Below are 12,926 nucleotides of genomic sequence, written 5' to 3'. Positions count from 1 at the left end.
TGTGATCTACTCTCTGTAGGTTTTTCTAGGTCGAACTACTCATCTATCAAGTCAGGTATTCATCCTTTGTTGTCAGCAGTGAATACCTCAAAGAGAGACAGAGCTCCCTACATTTTAATGCATGTAGGCTTGTTGTATTTAGAGCTTAAGCATATGTCTAACTTCAAGCATTCTACTCTATAATTGGGTTATGTACTTGCTTAGTTTAGATGTGCTTAAGTGCTTTAGCTGATTGTGTGCTTCTGAATGTAATGGTAGAGGAGAGTCCATGATCTTTGTGAAAACTTGAGACTTTGTTCCCTTTACCCTACAAAAAAACAAATCTTTCATAACATTCTCCATTTCTTTATATTTTATTTAAATATAGGCGTACTATTTGACTCATTTTAATGTTGGAAGTAGTCTATCAATTTTAGCTCATGTTTTCTCTCTCTTTAGTATCTTACCTCCGTATGAACTTCTCATCTTTTTATATGCCAGTGTTTCATGTAAAAGTAAAAACAGTTACAAAGTGTTATATTGGCTTTTGGATTATTCATGTATTCTGCTGGAGTGTTAGTATTGTTAGCTGAATTCAGCAGCCTGGACAATTACTGCTAATGAATGTCCAATTATTAGGATTTCCCACATAAGGCCTTTCAGAGCATGAAGGTGATTTAGACAACTAGAAAATCCACAGACAAGAAAACTCTATGTAAATATTTTCCAACTGGAAGGTGCCAGCAAATACATCCTTGCCAACATATGTCAAAACTGCCAAAAGATCTGAGGATGGGGATTAACTTTTTAGCACTGTCATCTTAAGAATCCTGACAGGGAAACATTATTAAATGTTTTTCTTGACTGAATATGACTGAAAAGATGTTAACGGTAGATAAAACTAGTATAAAGTAGTTAATGATAGTGACATATATTCCAAGTCTGCATCTTTTTCTTTTCATTGAGCTCTGTCAGACATCCCAGAGAATACCACAGTTTTAAAATAAATTGGCCTTCCTTCTCAAATGAAAGTTGATGTTTTGTCTCCAGTCTGATAAAAGAAAACACACACTAGCGTATTGCGTTCTTTCAGGAATTTTTTTGTTTTGTTTTATAGGCTCTTTAAAAGTAAATTGTTTTAGATGTTGCAGTGACTTCTCTGACTCTCAGGAAGAAAACAGTTAATAATGATTTCTTTCCTTTCAGCTCCCTTGAGCCTACCTTCGTTGTACAGTTTGCATATAACAGCTAGTAAGAGTAGAATGTAGTGAACCTTAAACAAATCTATTAGGATCACCATGGCAAGAAACTGGGAAAATGGCAGGAAAAACGAACAATGATTTTGTAAACCCTCCAAAGGTCAGAAAAAGGCTTTCAGTAAGTATGCAGAGGCTAGAAATCAAATCCCATTTCCTATCATAAGAAACCAGTTGTTTTAGCAGCAGTGGTTAATGTACTGTATGTGAAAGATTTAAGACTAGTTGGAAAGCTTTGCTTCTGTTTTATTAGGCTGCTATTGAAAAGCCAACAGCATAACTTCAACTAGGTGCTTTGAGATTTCTTAATGGGCTGTCAAGGGCAAGACACCAGGTCTGTGCTATACTAGCTCTTTCCTGTACATTAAAACAACAGGGGCCAAATGATCATATACAGAAGTATGAATTACTTGATGCTTTCTCTGTTCCATATGGTCAGCCATGTCTTTGGCAATTAATCATGTACAGAATCAGTTGAGTGCTCTCTGAAGCATTGAAGTCAACATTTAGTTGTACCTGTGCCAGTGGGGGCAGTGGGGGTTGCAAGCGTAAAATAGCAGGATGAAGAGCTGCTGGCGCCGAAGCCAGAGCAGCTGGCTTCTATAAACAACACTTTTTTCCTCTTTACCTTTTTTTTTTTTAACTTTCTTTGACAAACATGAGCCATTTTTCAATATCATCCAAAACATGAGGGTTGCTGAGTGAAACTGTGATATCTGGCATAGTGGATTAATAAACAAAAGGCAGAGAATTGGGTTTAATGTGCCCAAATTGCTGGGTGATAACTTAAACCATACTGGCTACTTCCACATCTCAATGAAAATGGCTGCATTTACTCATATTTTAAGTTAAAAAAATTTAAAGCAAAGAAGAAATGAGCAGTGGTTTGTAAGCAATTACTAGCTTTTTTTATCACATGGAAGTTATGACATGTTAAATTAATATGGCTTAATAGATTGCAGGTTCTTTTTGTCTCTAAAAGGCACAGTGTTCTGGTTTTGTAGACTTTCATCAGGGTACACTAACAGCAAAATAGTCACAAAGATAACAAGGAAGATGCAGAAAGGCTTAAATTGTAGCCCTGTTTACAGATTTTACACTTGCTGTTTTTCCTTCCTCTGCTAGTTATTGACTGTTGAGAGATGACTGCTACATTAAAGTGGAAGTGATTAGTAAAGATTCAGAAGCTTATCCTATTTAAACTGGTGATGAGTAAATTCAGTCTTTAACTCGGAATGAAAAATCTCATTTGTTGACCCAATAACGTGGGACCAAAAGATGAACTGTCCCAAGTGCCACTTCAGCTCAGACTGAAGGCTAGTTTGTTTGACAGAGTATTAGGCTTTGTGTCTCCAGCTATACATGTTTCTAATCCTGAGAGGTCCGTATTGAAGGAATGGTAATCAAACTTTAAAAGACTAAAAAGGTACCAGCGTGGTTTTTTCGAGTGTGTTACTGAGGATGCTTTGTTTGTTTGTTAAGCAGAATAGTCCCTTATTTGTGTTGGAATATAATTTCTTCTGCTGTGTATGCAAGAAAAAAAAAAGTATACCAGTTATCCTGTTACAATAGCTTTAAGACTAATAAAAAACATAATTTTAAGCGTGTATCCTGGATACAGTAATAGTAATAACAGTAATATATAATTCTAACAGTTTCTATTCAGTCATATGTCACTGATATATTTCATCAGTGGCAATGAGATTAATATGATATTGGTCTTTTAAAATACATTTCTTGCACAGTAAATATGTCAGTACAGCAATAGATATTTAGTTCTGCCATTGAACCAGGAGGAGGGTAAAGGATATCATTTGCTAAACAGCCTCGCATAGAAGACCAGATTGGCAGCTGCTTTATATATGCATACATAACTTTGGTTTTTTTGAGAGGTGGGTTGTTTGTTGTTGTTTTTTTCCTTATTTTTAAGACTGTGCCATTTGGGAATTACAAAGGAAATGCCCTAAATATTTAAATATATTTATAAGGAAAAATGGGGAAGATTTGAAGATGTTAACATTGCTATTTATTAAAGAGACATGCTGGCCAATGAGACAAGAAGTTGCTTCCCCCAGGTGATAAGCAATTTACGTAATCTTGTTGCTTGGGTTGTCCAGGATATTTTTTTGCCAGCTCAGGAAGCAAAAGAAAGAAAGTTTCAACAATTTGTAAACATTACCACCCTCAAGAATCTGTGAGCCCAAGGATGAGATAAGACAGGCTGTAGGGCTGGCTGCATTGTTTGTTTATTCGACTGTCCTCTGGTCCCAAGTGTGCTGAACAACACTGAGTCAGTGTTGAGTCCAGTTCAGAAAAGTGAAGGCTTCACTCAGCATTGGGCACAGGGGGCCTCTGTAGACAATTATCTGTCATTAAAGAACATTAAAAGGATTGAGACACGGGGTCAGATTTTCTTTGATGGGATGTGCAACTATAGTGATGTTCAAAAGAAGGTCATTCCTGCCCTTTAGAGTAGGGGTGGTATCGGCTGGGTTTCTGATGGATTTTTATCAGTGTTGATGTGAGGAAATGGCTTTCCCAGCTGATAACATCTTTGACCGAGTTTCTTGAACCCTTGACCTTTATCAGTCAAGGTATATATTGAATCCCCTTGTTAAAAATAAATCCCAAAACAAGTTACTTGCAAAACCCAATTTTTCAAAGGAGGGTGTTTTGTAATATAATTTTACCCAGAATGCTGCTTTATTTATTACAATTTAGGATTTTTATTGAGACAATAAGAATAGCGAGTTATTAAGAAATGCCTCTATAAAAGCTACATATCAAACCCTGCATTCGTATTCCAGGTAACCTTACTGCCCTTAGCACTCTTAGGAAACAAGTAAATCAGTTAAATTGCTATGTATTGTTGTTGTATGTTGCTTAATGTACTATTTCACCCTCAAGGTAGCTGCAACAGTACTCGCAGGGCTCAGTAAAGAAGCGTTTATGATGGCAGTGTCAAACTGCACTTGACTTGAACTGTCTGCATCACCAGAGAAATGAAAGGTGTTAACAGAAGTCTGGGGCAATATAGTTGTTCTCTCAGTAAAAATTAAATTATGCTCAATTTCCAGAATTATGATATAGAAGAAGGGGACTTAAGTTAGTGGAATGCAGTACCAAAGTTGCAATTTGACTGGGCCATCAGCATTCATACACAAGCATTACGTGACTCTGAATATTTGGAGAAGTGGTCACCCAGCTTTGCAGACTGATAAAACTCCAATGACATCCTCTTTTGATCAAATTTTAACTCAAAAGTCCTTTGCAACTATCAGTTCTCTATGGTCTACACTTTGGGAACCACTTATTTAGGGGATCTTGATGCTTTTTGCTTGCAAATAACTGGTCTATCAGATTTGTTGGGCATTGCATCATTTGTGGCTTTTCTGCAGTCTTGGAGGGAAATAGAGTTCTACACCATCACCAGCTTCACCATCTCCTGTGGATTTCCCTGTCCCATTGTGATTAATAAGGGTATCCAAGAATTCTGAAAGGGAAATCCTGGTGTGGTGCGACCAGTCTGATCGTGCTATTATATGGAGATAAGTTTTACCTGTAGTGCTGTGTCAAAAGTCTTGAAATACAAAAGTTAGAGCCTTAAGAGGCATATTTATTCTGAATGGCAAGGACTGTTCATTTTCATCTCTTGCATGATGTACATCTCTTCATCTCATGTGAGTGTGTTCTCACGTGTTGAAGTCCTCTATCAAATCCTGCTTTAACTGTGCAGTTCCTGGGAGTGAGCCTAAGATCAGGCCTGTTGAAGTTGGTGGATAGTAGAGCTTGTGGAAAAGATGTTGTAGGTCAATGCAAGGGAAACCCATGTCAGAGAATCCTTATCTGAAATTACTCCCTGGCTTTTTGTTTGCTTTGTAATGTCAGAGCAGGGTCAAGAATGCGATCTGTATAGACAGAGTTTTGGACGTTTGGTGGCTTTTTTGTTTTTGTTTTGTTGTTTTTTCATTTTTTTTTAAGAAACTGTTCTTTCTGATATGTAAGTTTGATATGATGGGGTAAGGCCTTTTGGTAGGCCAACTGATAGATCAGGGAGGTGGAGCGGAAGACGGATGCTTTGTGGTCTTTGTTATCTGATGTTGGTGTAATAAAAGCATTTTCTATATGCATACGTGTATATTTATACATATATGTATATATGTACACATTTTCTATATGTATTACACTTGTCTTTTGGAACCATCATTTTTGGTAGCAAGGCCACTGCTACTTCGCATAGCGTAACAAGTGTATAATCTGCATATTCTTCTATCTCATTGAAAAAAAATGCCAGACCAAGAACAGATCTTCCTGTTTTCACAACCTGAAGATAATGACCATTTATCTCACAGAAGCTCCAGAGGAATCTGTGCATGTCCATTTGGGCAGGACAGACTGAAGTGTACTGTGATGCTGAGAAGGAGGCTGTATGCCATGCCTGTTCGTCATGTTGCCATAAAAGAGGCCATGCTGGGGGAAGCATTTATAGTTATTGGTGATATTTGAGTTGAGTTTTGAAACTCACTTCCATAAGTGCTCAAGTTAGAAACATATTTTTAACCGCCTTTTCAATGGAATAAACTAGGTTTATGTAAGGATTCTGTCCATTTAGTCGCATTCTTCCCAAAAGCATTTAGATACTTTGGTCTGGTTGCGGAATATGTGACTGAAGTTTAGATATCAAAGATAATTAAGTGAAAATCAGAGGCTGTTTAAGGAGAGAAAGAAAAATAAATTATTCCCACTGAAGGAGAAGACTTCAGCATGGACTCAAGCTCTGTGGTGTGGTTGGACTGCTGCCTGTGCAAGTCAGCACAGCAGCGTACATGTCAGTTGAGTGAGCATCAGCACGTTCTGGTTTTGTCCCAAGTTTGCAGCCATGGGAAGCGTAGGGGAAAGAAGAGGAGGAAACTGTGAATGAGTTTGTAGTAGTAGAATGCAAAGGAGGAGTGATGGACTTGGAGTTGACTGGCTGGGTGACTGAAGGATAGATCTGCAGTTTTGTTGGTTTAACTGTTAATGCGACATTTGGAAAGGCCAACAACTTGAGCTCTGCAGGGACTGAGCGTTAGCCTGCTCCACAGCGAAGTCTGCTGTATGTATTTTTTTTTCCAGCAATTTGCAGTGTATACCATAAAGGAAAAAAGGTAGAGTTTTGCTGCTTGTTTACTTGAAATGTTTCATGACAAATAGAGCATGGGGACGTGATTAGAAGTTCCTTTCAGAAGATAAAATACAAACAGGAATTGTCTTCAGTAGGATAAAAGGGTTGCAGGGGAGTCCCCCAAACAAATGCTGTAGCAAGGGAAACGCTTCTGATATAATGTGATATAAGAAAATGTTTAAAAGAGAAAAGAATTATATCTTTAAAAAAAAAAAACCTTAGAATGCACAATGTCTTGTTATGTTACTTAAGGCAATGAGATTTTAAGGTTTACCTTATGTGCCATGTACATTGATTAAATACTGAATATATGGTGGCCATTTCTAACCATCATTTACTGTATTGATTTGTCAGCAGTGGAAGTGTAATAAAAAAAGGTATCGATTTACTGTCCTTATTTGCTTATGGGCTTTTTATTAATTTTACACATTGTTTCCTATTTCTAGATTATAATTTTTATGTGTTTTTTCCCTTTAAGACAAGCCTGGTCCTCCATGAAGTTAGAAAAAAGGAGCAAACTGAAGAACAAAGGAATGAAACCATCAGCTGCTTTTTGCTAGTTCTTACTGAGCGACAAAGGCTACGTAAAGAGTGGACAGCAAGGTGAGAAATTTGAGAAAGATAGTGAGATATTGAAATTAGAAATAAGTCTATATATCAAATATACTTCTATTAAACCACTTCTAGGGAGTCAAAAAAAAAAAAGATGTTTAAAAAAATTCACAAGTTTTACTGTTCAACTGGTATTTTTCTCTGAATGGAAGAATACTTAATGTTTCTGCTTCTGATTTCAGATATAATTTGTGGGGTAGAATGCTCCTTTACTGTGCTTATGTAGTGCAATGTATTGAGAATACCTTGATAGATAGACAGCATAGATATTTGAGGATTGCTGTTGCCCTAAATGCCCTGAGGTTTTCCTTATACTATGAACAATATGAGCACTATGCCCAGCAGGCTTGCCATACTAAAAGATGTCCATTTTGCCTGCTTTCTTCACAATGCTCACACTTCTTGTGGTTTCCTACTTGTGTTAACCAGATTGTGTTGGGTGAGATTGGCATACATGTACATATTTCTAGAGTTCACATCAGGTTGACTGTTTCATTATACGTGGGTTCTTAAATTGAACATATTGCTCTATTATGAGCAGGTGATGTTACTAACAATTTTAAGAAGTTGTTCGTGTTTGTATTTGAAAAATTTATATTACTGGATTGTAGTCAGATTAATGTATTTTGGAAACAGTTGCATCATACTTCTAGTTCTTCCAGAAATATGTGAGTTCAAAAAAAAAAAAATTGCCATATGCAACTGTCTTTCCAGCATCTGCCTTCTTCTCTTTACCTATGGAGTCCATGTCAACTTTTTTCACATTTCTAAAAGCTGTAGATCTATATTTATTTAATATATATATTTTTTCTTATTTATGGTAAATAATTACATATAATACCTATTAGTCTCTGATTTTTTTTCTAAATGTATAGCTCCTTTTAAGATCAGGAGATGTCATGCACTTACAATGAAATACAGCTTTTAGTCAAACTTTTCTTTATGAGACTTGGTTTATCAAAATTAACACTTAAATGGCATGATTTTTGACCTGCACTATATGTTCCAAATAAGAGAGTTCTCCTGTTTTTTTTGTTGTTTCTTTTTGTTTGTTTGTTTAATGTATAACTTATGAAATGTCCTGAAGTTTCTTAGATTGACTAGAAAGTCAGTTGTAGATATCGGATCTGACACTTGTCTGGGTTTGCTGCTCCCAGTAATTGTATTGATTGCACTTGAAACATTTTAGAAGCTTTAGATAGAAATTAAGCATTGCTACATAGTAGCACCTATTACAACTTAGAAACGGTGTTTTTATAAATTTGCTTTCTTATGCATATGTGATGTTTATTTGTATACTGTGAGTTAAGAACTTAGAGTAGAAAAGAGCTCAGTAAGGTGGGTCTATAATATTGTTCAGATTGTAATGTACATTTTGTTTCTTCCTTTTTAAGAAATTTAAGGGAATTATATTGTTTGTGTGTTTTGGGTTTAGGTTTTTTTTGGTTGTGTTTTTTTGTTTTCCATCATCATACTTCATAAATACTGCAAATAGTTTGGCTACGTTGGAAACAGAGGAAATCACTTAAAGCTTTTCCTTGGGACACATGCATCCTCATTGTGAACCAGAACAGAAAGCTTTCTAGAGATAGAACAAGGCTAAATAGTTGTAATGAGTGGAATATCTTTTTAGTGTTTGTTTAGCTTAATAATAATTTCCTAATATACTAAGTCAACAGGAATCACAGCAATCAAGAGTCATTTAAAAATAATGTGGTTACAGAGTTTCTAGCCTCCGCTTTTACATTTCATGATTTAATCAGAGGCTGGAGCCGACGTTGCAGTTGTAGACATAGCCTTGTCTGACACACAAATGCCAGAGCTCTTGGGTGGGGGTAGGGAAAGGCTTAGAAGCAGACAAAGTGCAGGCCTCCTTAAAACTAAACACCTGAAAGAAAATTTCAAGAGCATTGTGCCTTGAAAGTTCTGAAAGAAAGTGTCCTTTGAGTATTAAATATCCTTAATCCTTTTTCTTTCCATTTGATGTTTCCCATCCCAGTGACCTATCTGAGTCTCATCCATATGATCTGCATAAACAGACTGTTACCATACACCTCACTTCACTTCATCAAAGCTTCAGCTCCATGTCTGGAATGAAGCACTGACTGTGGTAGCCATCAAGCATACAGTGGTGAAAGTTATAAAATGTCCGCCGTGGTACTAGCAGGACTGCCCATGTTTTAGAGATCAGTCTATTGTGTACTTTGGAATTACATGAGAAAAATGTGCTTGGACAGGAAATAATTAGCACTTGTCAAAGGGCAGGCAATAGGTTACAGTATTTTACTTTCAACAGGCTATCAGGGGATCAGCTAGATTAGATAATAGAATTTTTTTCCTCTGGAAGTTAAATACAGATGACTCTAATTACCTTACATTGTGCATTAGAGAGCACATTATGAATAGTACAACTCCAAGAAATTTAGGTCAATGAAGGGAGGGCAGCTGGCGAAAACTTTACTCTGCACTTGGTCTTCATAGAATTATGTAGGCATTATGTTCTTTCACATGTTTTATTTGTCTTTGACACCTTAAGTAAAAAAAAAATAAAATAAATCTGGGAATTGTTAGTATAAACGGATTGAAGCTTTATGAATTTGCCTTTCTCAGAGGAAAAAGAAGTTATCTGTCACGTTTTGGTGTGTGTACATGTCTACTTGGATAATGCATCTCATCACATCCTTTGCTTTGAAATTGTACCAGTGCTTCTGCATATTAACCAGTGGAAAACACTCTAAGCTGTTAGTTCAGCACCGTGGTCCAGACGGTGTGGTAGCACATAGGTGTTCGAGCCCGCCATCTCGTATCCTATCGACTTCAAGATGTCATTGGTCTCATAGTTACTGTGCAGCTCTTCCAAGGATTCAAGTTGTTCCCTGTTGAGTGGCAGTGATCCAAAATACTTCAGGTAGGACTCAGTGAATGTCCTCTAAGTGTTAACAGAAATGGTCCAGAGTTTCTTAAAGCCTCAGATTTGTTTATACTGCTTGATAGCGCCTGATGGACAGGTTGTTATAGCTGTTAAAGAGCTGCTCTAGCCCTTTGAACTGACCCTTTCTTAACCTTTGCTTAGAAAAGGTCACCCTTCGGCTTATGTAGTGAGGGGAACCTTGTACTCTACTGTAACAAACAGAGGGTAAAGGGAACAGCTGTGAATTTTGGGTTAACCATGCAAACCTGTGTAGACTTTTTGGGGTCACTCTATGATAATGAAAATTGTTACCAAATTATATGGAAGTTTAACAGCAATAGTGGGAAAGAGAGGGTGGAGTCTAATGCATTGGGTTTGATAAATGAAGTGTGAAGTTACCCATCTGGCTCTAGACAGCCCTCTTTTTCTTTGCAAAAGGGAAACATTTAAAAATAACCATGGTACATCTAGAATCAATGACCCATACAGAGAGCTGGAATAGATCAAGATTTAACGGTGACTGTAGAAGAAATTATCATTTGAAAAGTGAGACAAAGGATGAAAAAGTACAGTTCAATATCTGCACCTGATTCATTTTCCAAAAAAGTCTTAATATTTTTAGCCCACTAATGATGCTATTGACATTTTTTGATCTTTTAAACTGGAAACAGGAAAGTTGTTAATATCATAAAGAAACAGCTTGGCAAAAAAAAAAAATAGTACTTGAATTTCAAGAGAGAATGTTGTACTTTTGCACATTGGTGAATGTCCAACAGAACTGGGCAGCACAGCTCAATAAAAATTCTCTCATTCCTCCTCTTAATAAAACTTGTACCAAGTTATAATAATATTACCTTTAAGGTGTGGATGTCATATTCTGCTTAATTGCTAGTCGTTTTTGTTCTATTTTTTGTTTAAATACATTACTACCAAACTCATCTGTCATCAAGCAATCAACAATAGATTAATTTAAAGGATAATGTTTAACTACATTGAAAATATTAACTCATAGAAAAAGATGGTTAGTGAAGTAATTATTAAAATTAGTCTTTTTCATGCAAAAAATTTATTAGTCTGAAATGGTTCTGTTATGAGGCAGCCTAGTGCCCACTATGCTATTTCACTCAGTGAAATTTGCACCATTTCTCTTAAGGGAAATTCAGTCAGCTAAGGAGAAGTGTGAAGTTTTGGATAAAAATCTAATGAGCTGAAAAGTTTGATAGGAAAAATAAAATTATTTATGATAGTTGTATTCTCGTAGTTGTGCTAATTGGATTCAGAAGTCTCAATAGAGTTCTCTCTAAACCATCATATAATGACAAATAGACATAGTGAAAACAGAATAAACATTCAATAAATAATTTAAACCAAAGTAAACAAAATTCTTCTGGTTCATGAGATAAACAGCAGAAAAGTGTTAATTGATTATATCTTGTAAGAATCAATAGCTTAAATCTTTGGCTTATTGAAATAATACAGTGAGAAAAATCTGTTTTATGAAGTCATTGATACAACCCATAGCATTTTATAGATCAGATCACTGTGTATTTTTAGAGTTATATTCTTCTGTCTTTACATAACCCTTCAAAAGAGAACCTCTTACTCATGGCAAATAGTATGAGCTTCTGGTTTCACATCAAACTTAACTACAATTCCTTAAAGTTTTTGATACATTTTGTTGTTTTCTGTTTTGAAGAAAAGTTGTTTTTATTCTTGCACATTATCTCTGTCTACATTGGAATTTTAAGTCATGCCTAAGAAGGTAAATGAGGTAGATTTTGCTCTTAGCTCCAGTAGCAGAAAATGTTGTTGATGTGAAGAAACCTTTTCTTCTATAACGTGAGAAAAGTCAACTGGTTAAGAAGTTAACATGGGCTCTGGGTAAATTGGAGTAGTTTTCCTTCTGTCAGACTCAAGAAGTCAGTAACTGCCAGATTTTAAAAGAAACGTGGTAAGGCCAGTTCAAAGACTGGTTGACAAATACTCAAATTTTTTAAAGTCTTACAGAATATAAATATGTGAAATATGAACACTTCAGAAACAGGAACTATACCAGTGCCAAAGCTTTAACAGTTAAATGACAGAAGTATCAAGTAAAGTCTGACAGAAAGTGGAGAAAATATTTGTGTTATTTATAACTTTTGCAGTTGTTTTGTGTAATGTTAGAATGACAGATTTTTTTTTCTTTTGTGGGAATCCATTGTCCATGTTTCTGAAATTAGTAACGATCTCGGTATACACAGCTGTGTGATCTCCAATGGGATTTTTGTAACAGTCATCCTCTCTAGGCAACAAATGTGTCAGCTGGAATGGATATTCAGTAAGTTAGCAACAAGCATAACAATTAGCAACAAACAAGAACAAATTTTGATTCATCATTTAGGAAATCACAGGGGAAAAAACAAACAAACAGAAGATTAGATTTGGATTTGTTTGATTTTCTTGTGTGTGTGTGTTCTTTAAAAGAAGAAAATTAAACTATTCAGCACCCATTTTGTAACCTAAAAAAAATTTCTAGAAAGTAAACGCATGTTGTGAGTTAGATGATGATACTGAATACAGCACGTTAATGGGGAAGATGCTCTGAGGCAGACTGAAAACCAACCTTGCAGCTTTTAAATGAATGTAGAAAACGCTGAGACTTCAATGAAGTTGTCAGGTCTCCTGCTGTAGTTATGCTTAGACATCAGCTGCCTCGATTGACCTTTGACTTCTCTCCGGTTCCTTATTGCCAGACTTCTTTTGCTTCGTGTGACCCTTCCTGTTCTCTGCCTGTCTTTCACCTGTGTTTCTTGTTCTGGGGAGTCTTTGAAGCAGCCAGGCTTGGCATCAATAGGTACAAGTACTTTGCACAATGGAAGTACTGCTTGATTAAATCTTGCTGTTTAACAACCACTCTTATTTTCTTTAAAGCAGTTTTGACCCTTTACCCTTGAAAAAAAAATCATTTACAAGCTTGGATATTTACAGAAAATGGTTCTTCTTACCTTGTGATGTCACTATA

General features: G+C 36.0%; 1 protein-coding gene across 8 annotated transcripts in view; it reads left to right on the top strand.

Moving 5' to 3' along the window:
* Window positions 1–12,926, top strand: part of FTO (FTO alpha-ketoglutarate dependent dioxygenase) — a 243,600-nt gene that overhangs the window by 101,735 nt on the left and 128,939 nt on the right. For all 8 annotated transcript variants that reach the window (XM_048075341.2, XM_048075340.2, XM_048075345.2 and 5 more), the window contains one exon: window positions 6,878–7,002. In XM_048075341.2, coding sequence (XP_047931298.1) covers window positions 6,878–7,002 — 125 coding nt within the window. The remainder of the gene's footprint in view (window positions 1–6,877; window positions 7,003–12,926) is intronic.

Source organism: Anser cygnoides, chromosome 12 (assembly GCF_040182565.1).
Source record: "Anser cygnoides isolate HZ-2024a breed goose chromosome 12, Taihu_goose_T2T_genome, whole genome shotgun sequence".
Taxonomy (NCBI): Eukaryota; Metazoa; Chordata; class Aves; order Anseriformes; family Anatidae; genus Anser; species Anser cygnoides.
Note: the sequence above shows the minus strand (reverse complement) of the source record. Positions and strands in the feature narration are given on the sequence as shown.